Below are 23,912 nucleotides of genomic sequence, written 5' to 3' on the forward strand. Positions count from 1 at the left end.
GCTAATTTCGTCCACGCTGCTTGGAAGATAGTACTAGCGAACAAGTCAATCAAGAACAGAGAGCTGAATCACATCAGTTGTCAGAGAAGAATACTGTTTGCAAGCGCAATCAAAGTATACAACAATTTCTCTATGCATAAAGAATATTTTTTTTCTTGTTGGTACTTTCAAATGATTACCTGCTAAAAATCATCATATCGAGGTCAATTCGGTAAAACGTTTATGTTGATTTGTTAAATTTTGGTGCGTATAAACACTCATAAAGAATATTTGTCACTGTGGAATGTTATGTACAATCTTAATTTATATTCTCGGCAATTAAGTCAGATCTTTGTAGTGCAGTTATCATGTTATGATTATCCAAGAATGTTGTATACGAAATTGTCTAGTTCCAATATACATATAATTCTCTCAGAGTCTTGTAGTTGCGGATAAATATTCAAATGTATTTGAAACTCTGTTGTGTCAACTTTGCATGAAACTATTATTTAGTAATAGAATTATATTCAATATTATTGTAATACATCATACAGTCGTTAGACTGAAGTTCACTTGACCTCTAATCTATCTATATAGGCTATTCCTGATACCGAACATCACTAGACATCTGGTAAACTCTCTCCAGGAGAGCCCTTGTTATGCTTCCAGGCAATTTTTGATGCTTCTTTATTAAATCTTCTAATGCTGTTGCTACCTGTGTAGATAAATATGTTCATTACCAATTCAGAGTGAATTATCCGTTTTTGCAATATTTGATTCTCTCAATATTGTCAATTCCTTTTCACACAATTTGCTGAACCCATGATTTGATATATTAAAATTTGGCTTATTACTGTCATGTAGGATCGACCTTGAAACTACATCTCATGAAAATTAAAGATACTTCGGTAACTGATGACAAAAAACCAGTCAAATAGAACGACATAAGTCTCCATTAGATGATGCAATATAAGATTTTAATAGAAAAATGCATTTAAACATACCTTCACCTGGAGCTCTTCAGCTGACAAAGAACTGTCATACGAAATCGGTTTGCCAACAAAAGTAATAAGTTTCACTGGAAAGCCACCAAATATTGGGACAAACGGAAATCTGGTTGCTGCATAAATCCGAAGCCATATTCTTCTACCCCAACTCACTGTCCTGAATGCTTCTCTTAAATTCCTTGTAAAGATAGGAATTATTTTCTAATATGAAAAAATGAATGATTTTTAGACAAAATGGGTACATAATATTTGATACTTTCCAAAAAGGTAGTCAGATCTATTAATCTTACCACTTTAGCATCCAGTGCCACCTTAGCGAAACCTAATCGCTTCTTCCACATAAGGCGGTAATAACAGTCCCCAAATTGTGCCTCGTAAACACCGCCAGGAGAAATAGCTAGCATGTTTCCTTCTTTCAAGATAGATGAACATGTCTGTATTGTACCAGGAATAACTTTCAAAACATCGGATATGATGGACCAACCAGGAACTTTGAATAGGAAACGATCGGCAACTGTGTGAATTAGTTTGGAATTGTAAAGGAATACTTTGGATATGAAATAGTAAAGGTCTATCGGAATAGCTCCATGGTAATAAACGAACAACACTGGCTCGTTTTCTGGAATATTATTCAGTCCAACAATCTCGTAACCTGTCAAAAACCACGGTAAATAACATTAAATTATATATTTTTTTTCAGAATATTTTCTACTTCAGATTCAAAAGTTTAATCAATGACTATAAAACGAATCTCTCACTTAAAAATCCTGCAGCTTATCTACATTTACAAAGTGAAGAATATTCGATGTATTTTCATTTCAACATAGTTTAATACGCCTAGAAAATATTAAAACATCGACTCTTCGCAACATTTTTATGCAGATAATCATTCAACAATAAAAAGTCGACTCGGACATTGTCTTCAATAAACTCAAGCTAGTAACTACATCCAACTTGGTCTAATATTTCAAGATTGCCACTTTGAGTGGCCATGAAATTAACAATTGCTACACTTCGATTTTGCACAAAAAATCTGATTTCGGATTTTTGAACTGCATGGTAAATTTATCCTTCAAATTATTATCAAACACTATACTGTGCGTTTTCACAATATGACATTGGATTCCATCCCATTTACACACCATGCCATATCCATCCGTGAGCATCCCAAACCGCGGCTACTGTATTTCGCGCTGCATTTTTCCAATCTGTTTCGTACGCATGTCTTAATCGGGCTCTGAAACAATGTTCCACGTAAAATTGAGTGACACTCAAAGAATACAAATACATAATATAGTTCGAATCTCAGTGTGGATGAACTGCATTCTTTCATTTTAAGTTTAAGCCATATCATTGAAAAACTGATGTATGGAAATCAGACCATACCTATGTAATTTGTAGACATAAAGAATTGATGCAGTGGCGTAAAGGAGTACGACGATCACTAAAGGAAGTAGAAACGTAATAAGTAAAGGCATAAGTAGCCATGATAGCCAGAGCGTGAAGTCCACGTCGATATCGATGTATTCAACTGAAAAGGATCAAGTATCATATCATTCTAAATTGTTCGTGAAAGTGAAGGAACATCATATGATGTCTATCGATTCAATGCTAATAGTTATCAACTCTCTTCTGCCTCTACTGAACGAAAAACATTTCAACGACAGTCATTTCATTCAAACTGGATTCGTAGTGTTTTTTGTAGCTGTTGTGTGGAGTTTTGCATTTAGCGATGTTGCAACAAAAAAATCGAAAGTAGAAATATTTATAATGGGGGTTTTCAGACTACAGAATTGTCACTCCAGATGGTCCGTAAGCTTGCGTATTTTGAAACAAAGTTGAACGGACTCCGTCATCTGAATCATAAGTTCAGAGAAGACAAAACAGTTTTAAAATCTGTGGTAATGTTTGTCTTAATAATAGGGAACAGAAATGAAAGAATATCCCTAGTATGTAATAGGAATGAATCTGAGCAAAATTGAATCATGCCAAGATATCAATGATTTGAGAAGAGATTTTATGACAGGAGTGTTCAATATGATAAAACTCTGATGTTTTTGATCTGATTTAAACGTTTTTGGACTCCTTTTGCTTGTTGACAAAGTTTCCACAACTTGTATGAAAAAAATTTGATAGATCACACATAAAAGTATTCTCATATCATAACGTGCAAATTAAGAGCTGACAAACATCTGTTATACCGCTGTAACTATTTACATACATTTTGAAGATGTCCGTTTGTAAAAATTTGTTCAAGCAATTTCTGGCGATATTTATGGCAAACAAAATAAGTCCAACAACACTAGATTCAGATCAAAAACACAAGGGTCAAATCCTTACAAATGTTTAAACTATAAAACTTTTCCTCAAGTTGTGGATACCTCATCTCGATAATGCTCGAATTTGCTCAGTGCCATTTTTATTATATGTATATCAGAGATATATTATCATTCTTTTTTATTATCATTGGTACAAATAACATTTCTGGAGATTTTTCATTCACCTTTTGATTCAGATGCTGCTCAGTCAGTTGCTCAATAACCGAGGTTCAAATACATTCAACTTCCATTATACTATCACGAAGGATTTTTATGATTTGTCATATTGTACTACCTTCCATCAGTATTATCAATCATATGAATGCTACTCTGATACATACGATTATTCTGACCAATTACTGTGTGAGTACATAGCTAAAGTGGCCCATCTGGGTTTACTCTATAATAGGGATAGATGTGGTGAAATAAATAATCGTAATATACGCCTGCCATAACTGTGTCGATCTTATGCACTGCTTATTTCAACAAATGAAATTATTATTTCTGATAAAAAATTAAATCCTGCCAAATTTCACAGATGGCAAAACGTATTATTTATCACTATTTCACGTTTATACTAAAATTATCTCACTATCCGCACTTTACTCAGGTTTGTAATAATTCAAAGTTGGAGACACAGTGCATGTGAATTAATTAGCAGGTAACCTATATATCATCAAAAGTGATTTGGTAGCAAATTGACGAAATAGTAAGGCCTAATGTCTAACATCACGTGTAGTTACGTTTAGTTTTGGGGTTAGAAGATGATGCATTGTTTTTTCAATAAAAAATAAATAAAATGTTTACCTATGAAACCACCTATCATCTGCCAAATATTTGGTACTAACGATATCATGTTTATAAATTACGATTAGAGGTGGACAAAATGGAACAAAATAATCACAATGTTTAATAAATTTAATTAATTCACGCACATAATTATCACTGATGTTTTTTTTTTGTTCTTTTTTTCTTTGCTGCAAAACCCTTGCGCGTATCCTTGTATTTCGCACTTTGGGGTTAGTTTCTACAGTTTCTTGATTTGAACAGCTTCTGAAATCGGATTCGAGTTATTCTGTCCAGCTGAGTGGAACAAATATCGACTGTGTTCGGAAATTGACTGACAGTACTGTCAGTACTGGTTTTCCGTTCTAAAATGCTTTTCAGCACGGCTGACACGACTGAAATGTATCACCATTTCGTTGGACATTGGTCCTAGGGAACTACTGACTTCCGGCTGTCGAGACTGTCAGCAGCGAGGTAGTGCAGAGCCAATAATGCATATGGCACCGTCCTGTGAGCACATGCAGGGGGTCCGCACTCGAGTGTGGAGAGTTGAGATAGAATAGTTCCCAGCTGAGGGAGCTTAGCCATGGTAGCGTTGTATGCGCGCTCGGCAATAAGTATAGTTTAGGCCAATCAGAATATACATGAATATACACCAGTGTTACACACTGGTTACACACTTTTTTTCTACTGTCAAATCCTCTCAAACGATTCTCAAAAGATTAAAAAAAAAATTAAACGTCCAAGTCCATTTTTTGAGGAGATAGAAAATATGGGGGCCAACTTCACACCCAAAATTAAAATCAATTTTCCGGAAAGACTATTAACTCTCAAACGATTTTTCTTTACTCTCAAACTCTCTCAAACGATTCTCAAACGAATTGCATTAATTAGATTTAAAAATAATAACTTCGGGGGGCCAACTTCACGGAGGTCCCGATTGCACCTTCCGACAGCACAAAAAGAATGTCCGACAACGAATCACGATATACGACTCACCAACGACCCATTGTAGAACCGGCCTAAGGCCGTGCCTGGGCCATTGACGGAAGAAATTAAGGACTGTTACTCGTGGGTAAATTCGGAGCCAATACTCGGTGGGTAAATGGGCCTGAGACCATGAAAAGAAGTGTGAACGATCAATCCGGTAGTTTCTTTATCGGCGGAAACCAGTATTAGCACGCAAGCTTGTAAGTAGCATGCAAAACCTCATGAGCAACGCCATGGGTAACCGGTTTAAACTGTACTTTAGTCAATGCCCGGGCGCTCAACTGAATATTTGCACCAGTCCAAGCTATGCCGACTATTGACATACTGATAAATATATATATATATATGTGTGTGTGTCATACCGTACCTAGGATACAAGTGTCATCTATGTAAAGCGATTTATGCAATTGACCACTGTCACTAGGACCGGCGTTCGAATAAACGAATTAGTTGTTGAGAATCGTGAAAATGAAGTATGATGTTCTGTTAAAATATGTCAAACCGAGTTAATCTTATATCGAGATGCAATATAGATAATAAGATAACTTAGTTATCTAAATCGAAAGATAGGTTAGGTATATCACTGGAAGTTGGAGTTGCGAGCATGCACCGTTGGCTATCTTCACCGCAGGCTACGGGCCGCGCAGCAGGGAGAGGAGAAGCTGTTTCACAACGACAGGGGAACTAGCGTTCACTACACACATACCTACGTAACGTGAAATTCTATCTGCTGAACGTACCTAAATGCGGGTGTATTCTACCAGTGTTAGTTTCCGAATGAAATTCAACGCGTTATACAGGCAACACAGTTAAAAATCGTATTTATTTTTTTTTTGGTAGTTAGAGCGTTGGTCGATATACGTGTACGCGGCATGAGTTAGCAAGTCTTGTGAACAACCTAGCTATGTAAAATTTTGGAAAAGTTGCGACCTCACGGCTTTACGAATCTTATCCAATGAGGTTTGTTCATTACAACGACGATCAGCCACCCCTCGCTGCCTTCTACTTTCGTCATATAGCTCACCGCGCAACGGATACTTACCAGATGAAGGTATTTATTATCTATTATCAATTATCAAAGAATGTACTGTCGTTTTCGATTGATTGATTTCATGCGCGCGCGCGATTATCACGACAGACTTTTAACTGTATCCTCCTCGTTTCGGGTACAGGCTGTACGTTTTGAGCTTTGTTTATCATTGTATTTACTGTTATGTTTGCATCCTTACTCTCTCTACGATCACATTGTTTTTATTTACATTTCTTACTGCGTGCAAGGCTCTGGCCAAGGAAATCTGTTCATTTCGTTGAGATATAAGGTCTGGGTTGAAAGGGATTCAATAAGCAATGGTTGTTATTTTTATATTCAAATAAACCTAATCCGAATTGTTGAATGTATATTTTACTACTTATTATTACCACATTTTTTTTATGCAAGGCATTTCACTGGGCAGTCGTAAATTTATCTTTAATGCATTTTTTTTTTTGCTTTGGGTATTGTCGCCTCTTCTATTGGACAAAAAATTTTGCTCTAAACAAAGAAAGATTTGCAATAACAAAAGTGTAAGTCTGTTTCAAAGATTATTCTTTAATTCTTCTTGTCCAGGGTAAGACAAGTAGTAAAAAAAGATTTAACGCCCATTGATCTTTGAATAGACCGTCGAACTCTGTAGGTGCAAAGTCTGCCCAATCAAATAATAAAAGTATGACTTTACTGACAGACAAGTTTAGGACAATAAATTTATCAATAGTCAATTTAGTTTGACAGTAACATTGAAAGTAAGTGTTGGCAATTGTATATCATTATCAACAGAGTGGTTTTCTTCATTCAAACCCTTTTCTTTATTTACCAAAGCTTAACTCTCATCATTTACAAAACTGCTTGAACCATTTTCAGTTTTAGGTCTGGACCTTTATATTGCAAGTCTGTTTTTCTTCGTTAAAAAGAATCAGAAATAAGAGGGGTAACTTTTTGTTCAAATTTTGCTGAATGCAACATGTTGAGATTACATTACCTTTATCTTTGTGCGATTCCTCACACCTTTTATGCAGAGTTTACACATTGAAAATACATACCATACCGCTATACATTATTCAATTAATGTTTGATCATTTTAAAATAATATTTTTTTCAACTTTTAACTTTGCAAATTATCATGATTTGATAGAAATATTATATGAATTTTGCTTTTTGTTACAGATCTCCTTCTGTGAATTTCATCAAGCTTATACATACAATAATAATGTGCTGGCACAAACTACTTCTGTAGTTTGTTATTTGAAATAAGGTTGGCTTATGATCATTTATTGTTCAAATACTAATAGAAAATTGAGAAAATTTTAATTACCTTAAAAATCATTTTTTTATCATCATAAACCTGAAAAACTAGGTCGAGTCAATAGATTTGATTCAATACCTTTAATTTATATTCTTAGTTTGAGGTCGTTTTTGAATAATAGCAGAACTACTATAACTAAGAGTTGTTTATTCAGTCACGCATCCATTTTATTTTTACCACAATTTTTTTTTTAAAGTAATTATACATATATTAAACTTTAAACAATATTATAAAAAACTTGACGTTGTTTTAGATAATGTCTGACGATGAAGTCACTATGGATTCAATGGACACAGAGGAGGATATTTTTACACCTCGTAGTCGTAGCCTTGGCTCTGTAGCTAGAAAATCTAAGAGTCTACGAACACTTCGATCACGTGTCCCGTCAAGCCCACTCCTCAACCGCAATGTTTCCAGTGTCAGGCGGAGTACAAGGAATAGAATGCAAACTTACGATAATCTGAATACTAGCTGGATCCTAGGTAGATGATGATTAACGTGGTATTGCTTGGTTCCTGCTTGCTTTTCCTCTTGTACAAATTGAGAACGTTTTTAATATTTTCTGGTCCTTCAGGTACACAAACTCTCAAAGGTTATCCAATGTTTCGACAACCAGGCTCATCATCTGATAAAGAAATGGTTGAGGAAGTGAATGAACGGAAGCGTGAATTAAAACGAAGGATACCTTTGAAATCGCGAGAAAATCATCCGCTGAACAAAGGTCCTACCAGGCACATTAGAGCGCTGCGTGATCGAGAGCTTCGAGACAGACCAGATCGTAGCAAGGAACTTAGGGAAAGACAAGAACGTGATAAAGAATCAAGAGATAGGCCAAATATAGATAAGGAATCTTTAGAGAAGCACGAGCAGGACGAAGAATCTAGAGATGGTGCAGACTCGGTTACGGAGTCGAAAGAAGGGCCAAGACAAGATGAAGACAGATCTGAAAAAGAACTGAAAGATAGAGGAGAAAAAGATTGTAGAAATAAAACTGAACTGACTGCTGGACATGATGAAAAAGAAATTAGGTATGTTGATTTTGTAAACACGATCCGTATGGGCTTTATACACTAGGCGGCATATACTTTGCAGAAGGACCAAGTCTCTCGGTTCACCTAGGCTTAGAGAAGGCCCTGTGACCAGATATATGTTGGAAAAAGATGAAAAACCGAAAGCAGAACAGAACGACGATGAAGACAGTTCTCAAGAGAGTCACAAGCCACATAACAATGACAATTCTGATAATGAAGATGTAAGTATTCCCAATTTTCTGGAATGATCACCTAGAATTAAAACTGTGTCACTTATATAGTAACTATTATTAGTAACTTGTATAGCAACTATTGTCACGTTTTTTTTTTTTGTTATCAAGGGTTACGAAGATATGTATACAAGAATAAAAAGAACTAAAAGAGCCACACAGCGCCAACTACAAAGGGATAAAAAATTAGGTAAGTTAAATAGTCTATTGCGAGTCACAATGTGATATATTTATCAGAAAAGTGGCCATGTACATTGGTTGAAATCTATACCAAAACTATCCCCTTTCTCCTCACTTCTATCAGATGCTGATTTTTGGTGCAACGAATGGCTCAAAGCTGTTTAACCATTACCAATCGTCAGTACATTGCCACTTGACATGTTTACAATAACATCAAATCGTACTAATGTTAATTTTCATTCATTTATAGTGGAGGAGAGTGATCTAAGTGAGTCGTCAGACTCTCCAGGACCTCGAAAGTACAGCTTACGGCAAAAAAAACCAGCGGTCGATAGATTTCAAGCTAGTGTTGAACCGGTGCAAAGATCATTCCGCGTATTGAGAAGTGTACTCACTAATTCAATGAGAAGATGTAAACACAGGGGTAAGACCACCAGCTCTAGTGATTCAAGTGATTCTGAACCACAACGGTATGATAAGAAAAAAGGGAAAAAAGCACGGTAAGTAACTCCCTTTTTCTCATTTATCTTTGTCTGTAACCAACGAAACTTTATATATATGGCACAGCTAAGTTGAGCAATAGAATTCAGTGAGTTAAGAGGGTATATATTACCAGATGATTGAAAAAATGGATATAGATGGGGAATTTATGTTTCGCCAGCATATTATTAAATTTGATTGGAGTTTGTCCCATTCCAAAAAACATAGCTTGAGCTTCATTTCTATGTTTTTTCATTCCCATCAATTGATAGGAAGCAAGGTTATTAACAATAAACTCAATTGTTTCACTCTGCGACATGTTTTGTGATGCTCACGAAAACCTGCTCAACCGATTTACTTACGATTTCGGAGACAGTAATCTTGGATAGTTTATCCTCTTTGTCACAATCCCACCTTTTTTTTTTATCCTTTTTTTTTCCTCAAGTAAGTAGAAAAGAATTAATTCCTTACCAATAATCGAATTTAGAATGATTTGTAAATTTGTTTCAAGGAAAGAAAAAACGGGTTGTGAGAAAGAAAAAGGAGAGAGAAAAAACTATCCAAGAATACTCTCTCCAAATTAAATGTAAAACAGTTTAGTCTTTTTTGAGATATTATGAGTATTGCAAAGCATGTCTTCAAGCAATATGGTTAGCATTATGATCATTAACAATGGTTCTTATTAATTAATTGTAACAAAACAAATTTGTGAATGAAGTTTGATTTACATATTTTTGATTAAAATAAACTCTAATCAAATTGAATAAATGGTTGTCGAGATAGGAATTCCTAAATTTTACTCACTTTTTTGACTGCCTACTCGTACATATCCCCTTAACCGTATTACAATTTCGTTCTAGGCAATCAGCAATACCGCAAGGTGGCCCACCGGATCGCAAAGCTGACATTGATCCCATCACAGTAGATACTAATATAACATTCAATGATGTCGGCGGTCTAGAATCACATATTCATTGCTTGAAAGAAATGGTGGTCTTCCCAATGATTTACCCTGACGTTTTTGACAGATTTCATATTACTCCGCCGAAAGGGGTATTATTCCATGGTCCACCAGGTATGTAACATAAAATCTTGAAGTGTAAGTTTCCAATGATACTAGCCTGGTTATGTTAAACATATATACCTTTTTTCTACATGAAGCTGAAGCTTGTAGGCAGTCAAAGGTGCTAACACCAAGTAAAATAAAACGGTTAGACATGAGGGTTAAAATTTTGTCAAATTCCATGAGAAGCTTATACTTTTAGAATCATAAGCCTTAAATGTTTCTGAATTTTTTCATTAGAAAAAAAGTTGAGCAGCTTCGTTTACTCTTTTTCTACACGTTCTTAAATGTTATTTATTACATAACGGTTAAAAAACTGTTTTCTCTCACTTAACAGGTACTGGTAAAACGTTGATTGCCAGAGCACTAGCCAATGAGTGCAGTCGAGGTAGTCGAAAAGTTTCATTTTTTATGCGAAAGGGTGCAGACTGCTTGTCAAAATGGGTAGGCGAGTCTGAACGTCAGCTAAGACTACTCTTTGAACAAGCACAGCAAAAAAAGCCATCGATAATTTTCTTTGATGAGATAGATGGCTTGGCACCTGTTAGAAGTACAAAGCAGGATCAAATCCATGCCAGCATTGTCTCTACGCTACTTGCTCTTATGGATGGTCTATGCAACAGAGGAGAGGTAACTTATGATTGGAAAGATTGAAATTCAATTTTTATCAAGCATTAGAGCACGTTATCAATATAATGTATTATATTTACGTTATATCACTACCAATTACTACGCGTAATTTTATCTGAATAATACCAGTATAGTTAGTTATTAAGATATAACCGTGTATGTGCTGGGAACCCGGCTCAACTCAATCACTCTTCAAACTATTGCCACTTCAAAATTTCTCGTTTTTGGATCTTATGTCATATCATATCATTTTTGCACTCGTTCAAATTCACTGCAACGAGTCGTTTTATTTAGAAGAAAGTTCTCTACAATCCCAATGTGCCAGTTTTTTTCAACACGTCACGTTAATTTTATCAGGATCGCACTGATACTGATTCTGCTCAATAAACAGTAATATCGTATTGATTATTATGAGAAATACAAATGTGTTTTGCTGAATTTGTAAAAAACAGTTTTCCAAACGAAATAAGCCATTGTGGATTTTAAAAACCTTTCTAGAACACAATTTTTAGTATGTACCCGATTTTCAGACTATTTTAGCTTCGACAATTATGTGAAGAATTTGTTCAGAAGTCTGTGTACTTATTAAGAAATGTTTTTGGATTTCTCGGTATCAAACTCGAGCTGTTAGGAATTTTCAAGCCTAGATTGTTGATAAAGGAATTTATCAAGTGAACTTTGTTTATTTACAGTACGAAAATCTGGTTACGCTAAAGTACTCTTTATAATTGTTGCGGGGTATCAAGCATTACACAAGTAATAGAATTTGAAATAATAATAATTCTCAGAATATTATCAATGATTCATTAAATGAAGAAAATTTGTGTACTAATTTAGTTACCTTTCTGTGTAAAAGATATCAAGTATGACCTTATTTTCGTACTTACTAAAAAAAATTAAGTTTATTTCACAAATTCCAGTGAAAATCAGAAATCTAAATATGAAAAAAATGATGATTGATCAAGTGCGCTACCGAAATATCCAAACACAAGTTGATATGCATAAGAATATGTAAGACATTTCGTTTATTTTAATAATCTTTGAAGTAAAAATGAGGTGGAAATATGATACATATTGAAAATCATGTCGAGGTCAGTTTTTTAAACGAGCAGTAAGGACAGAGGGTTAAATTTGGGATGAGAAGCTAAAATTTGAAATGTGATAATTTCGATTTGATTTAGAGGCAGAATTTCACGTATAACCCTGACTGATAAAAAACTTCTAATTTCGAATTTGTTTTCTTCTAGTCCTGTTTGTTTCTTTTTTCTTCTTGTTTCAAGATGGTATAATTTTTAATAACTAACGTTACAACATTCTAATACCACAGGTTATCGTAATTGGTGCGACAAACAGGATAGATGCAATAGATCCGGCACTGCGCAGACCTGGTCGATTCGATCGTGAGTTATTTTTTCCATTACCACCAAGGAAGGAAAGATTAGAAATTCTCAAAATACACGTTAGTAAATGGGAGAATCCACCATCTCCACAATTGCTGGAAGCCTTAGCTGAGAAATCTACTGGATATTGTGGGTCTGATCTGAGAGCTCTATGTACTGAAGCAGTCTTGCAAGGATTGAGAAGAACATATCCCCAAATATACATGACCAGTGACAGGCTTCTTTTGGACCCAACGCAGGTTGAGGTAAGATCACGAGGCATGGAATCTTTGAACGTTCAACTGTCAGTTTTAACTTTTAATAAAATGTTCCAATAACTGAATACGAAATTAAATGATTAAAGATAATTCTTAGCTACAGATTCAATTTAGTTGGGTGACCTTCAGGGATGAAATGATGCACTTTTAGCAATCAATTATGTTTTTCAAAACGACGTTTCGGCAGGCCCCGCCTACCATCATCAGGTTTCTTTAATGTAAAACCAACCAACATAATTGATTGCTAAAAGCGCATTATTTCATCGCTGACCGTCACCCAACTAAATTGAATGTGTAGAATATCTACATGGTCACAAACATTAATCTCATCAATAATTCTCAGGTAATTCCAATTTTTCAAGCGTACTATTCGTCATTACATCTAATTTAACAGGTAAAAAAACGAGACTTCGTACAGGCCAGCTCTATTCTTGTTCCTTCGTCACACAGAGTAGCTCCATGCGCTGGAAGAAAGTTGCAGCCTTTTTTGGAACCATTGTTAAATCCTGCCTTAGAAACAATACTCGATACTATAAAAAGGACATTTCCACAGGGTATCAAACCAGCAATGGCAAAGTGCGTTTGTATTCTTATTTTTGAAATTTCTCTTGTCAAATTCAATACTTAAAAACTGATGGCAAATTGTAGGATAAAAATAGTCAGAGGTATTCATCGGCCACGATTATTAATTGCTGGTGGATATAAGGCAAAGGGACAAGGACCTCATCTTGCGCCAGCAATCCTGTATCGAATGGAACACTTACCAGTACATACTCTTGACGTTAGTACGCTTTTTGCAGAAACTGCAAGGTCGCCAGAAGAAGCTTGTGTGCAGGTAATGTTTTTCAACTTTATAGTTATTTGTGGACTCATAGCAAACAGCTATAGTAGTCAGGTTACTTTGAGTATTAACTTTCGAATAATTAGCAAGAAGCTGCATTTTGGTATACAGTCTCATTTTGAAATCAGTAATAAAATTATCACAAGTCACAATCGATAGGAGGTTGAAAGATTTTAAAGAAGGTTTCTGCATTTTCTTGTAAACCGTTAATCCTACAATGAAAGAGACTGTAATAAAATGAAGTACATTAGATTCCCTATAAAACCGTTTTATGCTTTTTTCCATACAAGCAACGGTTTCGAAAATATGTATTTCCGATTGACCGCTGCATTTATGAAGCTTGAGATCGGTTATTTTCGCACAACCGCGATTTCATTAAACGCAGTTTTTTAGTACTTGAAGCTTAAGATGCTTATACCTCGAAAACAATTTAAAAAAATTCCTATGGGATCTACGACGGAATTTCTTATACTCATAATTAGTCCCGAGAGGATTCTCAGCCCATGTCGAAAAAAAAGAAAAATCTTTTGTTGCAAATTTCAAATTTCCGGACTTTGATTGCTCATAACTTAAAAATTGTGGTATGTATCAAAATCGCGCGTAACACATCACCTACACTGTTCTTTTCTTGGTAGAGTGCTGTATGGATTTACGAAACCGTACATTTTTCGCATCTGGTGCCGTGTGGCTCAAATTTAGTAGATGTTGGCACAGTAGATGTCCCGAAATCTTTGTTTGCATAAGAAACAGTATGAAACCTTCATGTTCGAAATTTAGTAGAGAAGACATAAAATATATTAGATTTTTTAAATTCTCTACATGAAATGGTGTCTCAGTCTGCTATTTTAATCTACTTTCAGGTATTCAACGAAGCAAGTAGAAATGTACCGTCTATTATTTATATCCCAGCTATTGATCAATGGTGGCCCCTTGTCCCAGAAACAGTGAAAGCAGTTTTTCTATGTCGAATTATGGCCCTGGATCCAACGTTACCAATCTTAATATTGTCAACGAGTGATACCATGTACGAATGCTTGCCATTGCACCTTCGAAACTTGTTCAGTAAATTCCGTGGTGAAGTGTACACAATGAGAAATCCGATGTCTCAACAAAGAGCAAAATTCTTTAGACCAATTTATATGGTACAAAGTCTTAAACCACCACCAATTAAGAACAATAAAGTTGCGGTACTGGAAAAATTACCTTTAGCTCCAGAATTTGTGCCAAAAAGAATGACGGAGGAAGAGAGAATATCACTTTATGAGAAAGAAGAAGCGTCACTGAGAGAGCTTAGGATATTTTTACGAGAGATTTGTGCTAAACTTGCTAGGAACCGACAGTAAGTTATCATTTTTATTATTCTATTTCGATGCAATTTTTTAGTCAGTATATGAAGAAAATACTTGATAACAACCACTGAAATACTGTTAAAATATTTTTGTGCATACAAAGATGAAGAATTTTGCCCACAGATTTTTCATGTTTACAAAGCCTGTGGATACGGAAGAAGTTCCAGACTACAATATGATTATCAAGCAACCAATGGACCTGGAAACAATGATGACCAAAATAGATATGCACTGTTATTTATGTGCACGGGATTTCCTTGATGACGTTGATCTCATTTGTAGAAATGCACTGGAATATAACCCGGACAGGTGAGTAAAATCTTGAAATTATTGGTATTCTTTGAGGATATGCCGTTGGTGGGATCGTTCATTCACTAAATTCACTGAGCTAGCATTGTTAACTTAACACTTGCTATTCAAGCACTTTGAAATTGATTAAATAATTCCATCCTCTCTATTGATTTTTTTGTAAATATTGAAAGAATCGTGAAAGCATTTGCTTTTGAAAGACAGGAACTTCGACAATGACACTTCTACAAATACCAGGTAGTTTAAAGGAATTAACATTCGCCATAACTATTTTTTAAAAACAACGAGTGGAATGCCTATATTAAATTGTTATCACGCACATAGATTGCTATCGCGACAAACTTCGCTTGAGGAAAAGAATAATTTCTTTGACCCTGAAACACGTATCATTAATGACATCGTTAAGTGTTTTCCAATATGCATGTGTGTGCGTATGTACACAAAAAATATTGGCTCCTTAGTTATATAAAATCGACTTGCACAGTTCAGTTGGAACTTGGGTCGAAAATTACATATTCAATGGATATCTGGCATATTTTATCAAAATACTTAACATCTTTCGCTTAGAAAATGGTGACCCTGTTAATTTTCCAAAATTGATCATTGTTACGATTTTTCACTAATCTTTGTAGAATTTCGTACAATTTATACATCGTATTATTCGTTTTGCATTTTTTCTAATTTCTTAGCTGTCGCATTTGATATATCGAATCACATTAGTTGCGTGAGATGAACATCAGGTCAGAAATCGTCAATTACGCAAAAAAGATATACAGCAAATTTAAACCACAAGACAAAAACTTTCTTTCATTCAATTAATCAACGTATAATCAATTTATAACTATCTGACGCACGTGACTGATTATATGCTGTAATAGGCTCGTATAGAAGCAATAATACGATTGTGCCTGTTGAAGAAATCAAAGCTATTGCCCTCATCCGCCTGGTTGAATTTAATGTACAACTGAAGCGTCATCATGACCTAGGAACTGTAAAAAGATTGAAATTTGAACAAAATCTTGTGGTGTATATTTGAATCTTTTTAAATTACGAAATGCACTCGAAATTGTTTGCAAATCGTGCAGAAATGTCTGTCTTTTTTCTCATGTTGTTTTACCGCACAATCAGTCTTAGACTGATTAAAAAAGGAAAAACAGTTAAAGTTGAAGTATCATGTTCCTTATTTCTAATGACAGGCCTTGCATCGACGTTACTAAAAATAATCTGCGCCATTCTTTTCTGATTCATTTGATTTTTTTATCTGTTGTGGGTCAGTTAAAGTCACTCTTTAAGGTAAACTCAATAGGTAACTCGTAACTTTTTGTAGACTCTTCAATGTCATATAACATATAATATGTTTATTAATAATTTCATGTACAACTCTCCATACATCCCCATACAATTAAACGATAAATAATTTAAAACTATATACCACCCAGGTCTGATCCCGTCAGCCTTGGGGGCCTCCTCCATTTCCCCCATTTACCACAAAAGGTACTTTAATATGTTGCTACAAGCGGCGCTACTATCTTCAGAGAAACAGCGTCAATGCCTGTCGAAAGTTATATTAATGAACAAAGTAGCACTGTGAGACGACATTAAAAAACTCTCATGTCTTAGACGTTTTTAAGCCAGATCATTTTAATTTTCGAGTCTTCTGAACTTGATATGTTCGTTTAATTCTTTAGAAACTATTATTGTTGGCTGAAAAGAGAAGTTAACAATGTTATTATACATGCACATCATCTATTCACCGATTCATACTGACATTCATGTTGTGTGTTTTCATGTCAGCTTGCGCGATAGGCCATCCCTTGGAATATTGAAGAGGTAGTCAGACTTATCTGTTTATCCATTGCTGTTGTTGCTTTGTAGATACAGTGGTTTTCAATTTACAAGGATAATTTTTTAAATCTGAAGCTTCGCATGTTTCTGTCTTGCACTTCCTGGGTATCCAATTGCATAAGATCTTTAAAATTATTTTATTAAAGCTTTGTCAATGAAAATGTAAACTTGAAACAGTTATTTTTTATTAGTTTCGTTCCTGATTACATTCCATCGATTTCCAAAAAAGTGTATTCTCCAATGGAAATTACCATCGTAGTGCAGATATTTATGTTTATATAATGTTTAATCCACGTATTGGATTGTAACGAACGTTATATCATTCATTCCAAACTATAAATGTCAAACACTACTGCATATAATTGATCATTCAAACACACTTCTGGAATTGCTCACAAAGTACATTGCAAGGTTCACAAAATGTCACAAATAATTGACATTTAGCAAACTTTGTGATCGAGCAAGACTTAGTGGCGCTTATTTTTATCCGGCAAGAAATATTCTAATGCCAACATTTTCCTTCAAAAATATATGTTTCTGAATTGTATGCACCTAGCAGTTTTCTTATTCTAACGTAGTATATATCAAATTAAATATTTGAAGAAACCACGCAAGTTTTGTGTGATTCAATCAAGAGTTGATTGAAGTCCATTATTATTATGAAACTGGCACTTACTTGTGTGATCAATATTATTGAGAATCACGTGATACTCCATTTCTGTAGCCATGACACATAACATTTCAAATATATATTAGGTAGTCATTGAAAACCACTCGCATTATTACCATTTACCATTGACTAACAAACACCTCATGACAGTAGTTAATATTATCATATATTCATATGTTTCATTCACAGGGATCCAGCAGATAAACTCATACGGCATCGTGCGTGTTCCCTTCGAGATAATGCTTACGCACTTATAAAAGCTGAATTAGATTCAGATTTTGAAGACAAATGTCGAGAGATATCTAAAAATCGTAAGGTTACTGAAAATATAGATGGAGATGCAGAGAGTAAAAGTTCGAAAACTGATTCGCTGACAAATACTGAAAAGAATGATAAAAAAGAGTCACCCACTCCGACCAGCGGAATTATGGTAAATGGGAAAAAGTTTTCCACATCCAGAAAACGTAGAATACCTGCGTGGGCACGGGGGTATGTCAAAAAAGTGCACAAGAAGAAAAAGATTGCTTTTGACGACATGACTACTGAAATCGTACGTAAGTCAAGTGTCTCCATGGAAAATACAAGCGGTATAGATTTGGAAAAATTCCAAGAATTCGAAACTGAAGCGAATAGCGTTCTGAATGGAAATGATCCTCTGTTTAACAACTCTGATTCGGACAATGATTTGCAATTTGACACACCGAAGGATTCATCACAGAGCAATCACAACGAGGCTGATAAAGATAAAAAAAATGATGAGATTATTGAAATGGATGTAACGATGGCGGACGATCAAAGACATGTAGAAAATGAGGGATCAAGTGCGTCATCTAGACGTGAAAGTATGGACGAGTTATCATTTGCCATTGAGAGTGATTCTAGTCCTACTAAGAATGGGGTTAATGAGAAAGTAATAGTCGATAAAAGTGAGCTCGAAACTGCATTAAAACATACTGTCGACATAACAGAGGATTCTCCGGTAGAAGTATTATGCGACATCTATGTACAATTAAGTCGGTGTGTTGGCAAATACACCCATTATTATGATAGAACTTCACTGCCAAAGGTAAGAACAACATTTTTTATCAGTTCTTAAATAGTCTCCATGGCCAAAGAGTAAAGCGCTCGCTCAGATAAGATTTAAAGGGGTATACATACAAGTAGATGGCCAATAAAGTGGATGAATTCTGGGAATTTATATCCGGACAATCAATTATTACAGCTGTCTATTCGTACATACCCCCTCAAATTTTTTTCTAGCACATGCGACCCCTCTTTATATCTCATGGTCTTTTATTTCATCTGCCAAGCATGTTGTTTGTAGGATTTGCTCAAGGAACTGAAGCGATTTGAAGAATGTGAAACAACAGCTATTCACAATGAGGCCATGAGCGTAGTACATGCCACCGAAGTGGGGAGATTCGAAGAGTGCGAAACAACAATTACTTCTCAAGAAATCGACATTCTTAAAGTAACTGATACGCTCCAGGTCTTAAATTGATGATTTTCTTAAGACATATCAGTTCTGTTAACTTATTACTATTGAGTATATAACACATGGAAGATACCAAATGACAAACAAGACATGTGATTCCGTCTTGGACGGTTTATATGTATACTTTGCTATTACAACAGCTTGTGCACCAATCTATTGTATAAATTGTTTGTTTCATTGTGATATTTTCTTGCAATACGTTCAGTGTAGAGAGTATACTTTCAAATAGATTTGATAATTTTATCCTACAAATACGTATCTCTTTTTGAGTAGCGCAATTACTTTTGTTTGACGTACAAAAGAAGAATTGAAAATTTTGTAACTAGAATTGAATTTCTGGCGCATAAAGGTTGCATACATATAGGTTGTATGGATGTCTTGATACAAACTGCAATCATTTCACAAACTATCCAACTTATAAAAATAATCTCTGTTTGGTGTCTATGTATTTTTATTGAATTTTCTCACATTAAATTGGATGGTTTGGACAGGTAAATTGTTGACTGAGGAAATAATTATTAGATTAGTCTCATTTATTTGACAATTTAAATTATTGAATAATCTTTGCTCTCATTAGAAATAGTTAAAACATTTATAAAATAATTAAGCAGATCACTGTCAAGCAGCAAGTCACTTGTTAATCTCTCTTCATACATTCATGTATGCTGGATTGAGGCACATTTCTCTAATTCTTTGGTGAAATGGGTGATTGTGTTGTACGTTCATAAAGAGACATAAGAAATTCCATTCTCTACTGTCTTCATATAACGATGGCCAATAACGAAGGATGATATCTACGTTTTATAGCTAAATTTTGAAATACAAATATATAAAGTAAAATAAGATATCTCGGTTGCACTTTGAGATGCTCTCGTTTTCACAGTATGCGGCGTAGAAGGTCCTCAAAAACACCTAGAGGATTGTTTAAAATCTCTACATGCAATGATTCTCAGAATTCTAGAAAAAATGTACAAATTGTAAAATCTGAAAAAAGTACCAAACATGCAGTGTTTTATTCCAGTCATTTTGGCGCAAAACACATGATGGCAAACGATCTCTTCCTAACCTAGAACATTTTTTATATGACTAAAGGGTGAAAAAATGTTCATATTTTATCATGATTTTAATAACTGATTATAATAATTAAAAATTTTATCTTTGTACATCAATTTTAATAATCTTGATAATACGTTACAATACCATTTTATCATCTTTTGATCGAATAAAAAATGTTGCAAGTTGGGAGTTCATTTGCCATCATGGGTCTTGTACCGAAATGATTGGAATAAAATGCAGCATGTTTGGTATTTTTGCAGATTTTACAACTTGTGGGGTTTTTCATTTAGACGTTAGGAGTTACTACTACACCTACAAACATTTCGGGAAAAACAAGCCGTATAAGAGTCAGGATCTGTTCGACTTGATATGGAATGCCCCACATATATGTTCACATTTATAGGTGTTGCATCATTTGAAGTACCCTGGTTGATTTTGACGTTACCGTATATACCTCCAAATATCAAAGCCCTTGTATCTCAAACGCAAAAAAGAGTTTAACAATCCCATTCTATACACAATTCAAAACAAAAACACTCTAATTCAATTTTATTTCTGTCAATTGAAAATATATTGGAGCATATTGGAGTATTTTTGTTCAGAATTGCATATAAAATGGGCTGTGAATTTCTTTTTTGCGTTTGAGATGCGCGGTCTTCGATATTCGGAGCCATATACGTCAACGTCGAAAACGACCAGAGCACCCCTTAAAATGAATAGAATCATTATTTTTTCTGATAATATAGTGTCGAATGACTACACTTTTAACAGACAACGGATGTTGAATACAAAATGATCTGAAATAGAAAATTGTATCAAACCCACAACTAGTATTCATTTGTTGGGAGTCAAAAACTGATTTCTTAAACTAAAGCATATGCTTCTCTGTCAGAATGGAGTAACGCACTTCGTGTTAATGGAAGCACACTACACGCAACACGTAAGAAATTGAGCACAAAAAATGCTGCTTATGTTTGAATTCAATTCTCAAATTTATGAGTGAAAACGAGGCATCTAAGCCTACTTGATGTAGGTTATCTACTGTACACGATTATAGTCACAACTTGTGTTTGTGCAATTTTTACAGAAAGTTTTAACAAAGTCAGGGCTTTGAGTAAGAAGTATGAAGAGAAACGTTATGACAATAGATCAGTTTTCACAGCTGATAAATAAAACTAATGGAATTATTAAGTAGGCTCTGGTAACAAGCTATTAAACTAACAATGTATTATCACAGAAAGTAGTATCCTAATTGGTTTTATACTGAGAAAATGATATGTGTATATAATACAGAGTAATTAATTTTGAAAAATGATTACACAAACGGTTTGTTGTTATACTGTTTCGATCATTGCTAACATCACTTTGAGTCTAATCTTTCTTGTAGATTACGCAAACAGAGTAGTGATGTGTAAATACCATGAGTGACAGTAGAAAGAATATTAATTTTTATTAAAAACTTTGGAAGACCTGTGAAAATGTGGTTAAGTACCCTGAATTCAGGAAAGTTCGATAGCAATTACTTTGGGTATTTTAAACAACATTCACTTGTGTCTTCGTTAGAAAATTCATTATTCTTTCAGTGATAGTTAACATGATTTAACTTATATATATTAAAATTATTTAATGCGATCAACATTTGCGCACTGTATATATTCTGACAGTTATTTTTAAAAAAACGTACTTAATTCGTAACGTTTTATCGCAAAATAACCGTGTTCACTGCGATACTTTTTAGTTGAAAACACTGGCCTAGAAATACATGTGTCATATTACAATGTGTGGTTGATATTAACTTGCAAACAATATATTTAATTTGTGTGTTTCCATATTTTAGCATTTAGTCTAAAAGACTGACTAAATATCAGTAATAATTCTTCATTTTATAACAATCTTATTCCATTTATAACAGGCAATGAAAATCGTCAAGTCTTTTTAGTTCTTTTTTTTCTACTCTACTATTCTAGCTATTTGATTTCGATATTTTCATTTCGTTATTTAATTTTCTCCTGTACAGAAACATCAAGAATAACAAGTAAATAAAATATTGTCAACCCATCGTATAGGTCAGTTTTTCGCTGTTCCACGTCAACATGTCTCGTAATTAGAGAGAACCACAAATACTTGTGTCAGTGCATTATACTGAATAAAAATAATTAGATGTAAATTTATACCTTATAATGTAATTGGCAAAACTGACAGTGAAACGCAAACCATTTATAACTGTCAGAATATTGTTTATATTTACCTTTAACCAAAATGCTAACATCGATGTTTCTAGCTTTGAAATCATAAACGTAGAACTTTAGCTTATTTTGCTGATGGTAATGTACCTTAGTACTATATTTTAGCAAAATATTTTACAGCGAGCTATGTTGAGATATGAGGTTCTTTGCTGTTTGTGATTATATTAGTGACTATACCGAAGAATTAACTATGCAAAGAATTGTTGCGTTTAAAAACTTGTAGCCATATTTATCGAAACAGTAATCGCGTTTGCTTGTTATATGTAGTCTCTTCGATAATCTAGCAAATTCATATACCTGTTCATGAGATATTACTTTTCCTTAGTTTTCACGTAATAATTTACCATTACATAATGTTACTTTCCAAAATAATGCGGTCTAATTTTGACTGCACAAAAACCTCTCAAATATTTCTAAAATTTCTTAAATGCAAGATTCTGACTTTCAGTTGATACTTTGATGAAATACCCACTATATGATTTCACCAGTATGTAAAGCATCATTACAATGAACAGATGTATGCTTATGTATTTAAGATATTGATAGAAAAAATGTCATTGGTCATTCCAGGATTCAAAATATTAATTTTGTATGCGCTTAATCAAATTATAATTGAATGTTTCATTAAGATTCAATAAGATAGTTGCTCAACAGTAAATGCGGTAACAAATGGAAGACTGACTTTATCAAAATTACTATAATAATTTATCATCGTCATTACTTTTTTCTAATCAAAATTTAATTTCATGTTCATTACGAATATCCTGGAATGATATTATAACTTAACCAAATTTACTATACATAACTTTGAAACAAGTTTTGTTGAATCGACTGTTTATATACATCTTTATATCTTTTTTTTTTTTAAATCTTATTTTTATTTAAATCTTATCCCTGCCGCAGTAAAAGGGTGTCTACTTTCTGGGAAAATTTAGAATTGTCAAGCAATTTTTGGGTTAATTATAGAATTTTTTCGTCAAGTGTATTCTTGTCATTGGAAGCAGTTAGAAATTGAAAAAACAGATTATTCCGTCTCAAACCTTCTCATTCTCTTGCATAAAATATGGAATCTCACGAGGATGTGCCAAAAAAAAATTTTTTATTTATTTTTCCGCATCAAAATTTCGATAGATCTGAAATCTCAAATCATCTCAAATAGTATATCGCATCCAAATATGAGTTCTTAACATTGATATTTAGAGGAGCCTATTTTGTTTTTTTCTTTTTCCACTTAAATAACACATAAAGGAAATCGGAAAATTTTCCTAACTCTAAGCGATTTAGAGATATTTGCATATGGCTGAATGTTTATAGGCGAATATCTCATAACAAAAAATTTTCCGATTTCCTTTACGTGTCATTTAAATGGAAAACGGAAAAAGCAAAATAGGCACCTCTAAATATCAATATT

The 23,912-nt window shown here is 34.1% G+C and overlaps 2 protein-coding genes across 7 annotated transcripts; one reads left to right on the forward strand and one right to left on the reverse strand.

Annotated features, from left to right (window-relative positions):
* Nucleotides 1-4,243, reverse strand: LOC124178873 (transmembrane protein 68). 2 transcript variants are annotated; one of them, XM_046562637.1, is made up of 6 exons: nt 4,112-4,235; nt 2,373-2,517; nt 2,129-2,223; nt 1,277-1,638; nt 984-1,187; nt 1-694 (listed from the first exon to the last, which is right to left on the reverse strand). In XM_046562637.1, exons 1-6 carry the CDS (start codon nt 4,158-4,160, stop codon nt 578-580), a joined length of 972 nt encoding a protein of 323 aa, XP_046418593.1. In that variant the 5' UTR covers nt 4,161-4,235; the 3' UTR covers nt 1-577. The 2 variants fall into 2 exon arrangements, with proteins under 2 accessions (XP_046418593.1, XP_046418594.1); XM_046562638.1 differs by lacking the exon at nt 1-694 and adding an exon at nt 701-891 and having other exon boundaries at nt 4,112-4,243.
* Nucleotides 4,244-5,579: 1,336 nt separating this feature from the next.
* Nucleotides 5,580-19,695, forward strand: LOC124178871 (ATPase family AAA domain-containing protein 2-like). Of its 5 annotated transcripts, none has more exons than XM_046562628.1 (17): nt 5,580-5,845; nt 5,921-6,131; nt 7,673-7,901; nt 7,994-8,447; nt 8,512-8,671; nt 8,792-8,870; nt 9,111-9,360; nt 10,201-10,415; nt 10,741-11,033; nt 12,361-12,678; nt 13,085-13,266; nt 13,339-13,525; nt 14,392-14,870; nt 15,004-15,189; nt 16,984-17,019; nt 17,894-18,770; nt 19,029-19,695. In XM_046562628.1, exons 2-17 carry the CDS (start codon nt 6,036-6,038, stop codon nt 19,203-19,205), a joined length of 4,218 nt encoding a protein of 1,405 aa, XP_046418584.1. In that variant the 5' UTR covers nt 5,580-5,845; nt 5,921-6,035; the 3' UTR covers nt 19,206-19,695. The 5 variants fall into 5 exon arrangements, with proteins under 5 accessions (XP_046418584.1, XP_046418585.1, XP_046418587.1 ...); XM_046562629.1 differs by having other exon boundaries at nt 5,580-5,790; XM_046562632.1 differs by lacking the exon at nt 5,580-5,845 and adding an exon at nt 7,281-7,368 and having other exon boundaries at nt 5,931-6,131.
* Nucleotides 19,696-23,912: the final 4,217 nt, after the last annotated feature.

Source organism: Neodiprion fabricii, chromosome 3 (assembly GCF_021155785.1).
Source record: "Neodiprion fabricii isolate iyNeoFabr1 chromosome 3, iyNeoFabr1.1, whole genome shotgun sequence".
In the NCBI taxonomy this organism is placed as follows: domain Eukaryota; kingdom Metazoa; phylum Arthropoda; class Insecta; order Hymenoptera; family Diprionidae; genus Neodiprion; species Neodiprion fabricii.

Bases quoted from the DNA above. Each gene is read 5' to 3' on its own strand.
- LOC124178873 (XM_046562637.1), bottom strand. From the start codon at position 4,160: ATGATATCGTTAGTACCAAATATTTGGCAGATGATAGGTGGTTTCATA. The intron at 1,639-2,128 runs GTGTGTAAATGG...GGTTTTTGACAG, and splicing joins TCACGGATGGATATGGCATG to GTTACGAGATTGTTGGACTG. The intron at 695-983 runs GTATGTTTAAAT...TTATCTACACAG, and splicing joins CTGAAGAGCTCCAGGTGAAG to GTAGCAACAGCATTAGAAGA.
- LOC124178871 (XM_046562628.1), top strand. From the start codon at position 6,036: ATGAGGTTTGTTCATTACAACGACGATCAGCCACCCCTCGCTGCCTTC. The intron at 13,526-14,391 runs GTAATGTTTTTC...ATCTACTTTCAG, and splicing joins CAGAAGAAGCTTGTGTGCAG to GTATTCAACGAAGCAAGTAG. The intron at 18,771-19,028 runs GTAAGAACAACA...TGTTGTTTGTAG, and splicing joins ATAGAACTTCACTGCCAAAG to GATTTGCTCAAGGAACTGAA.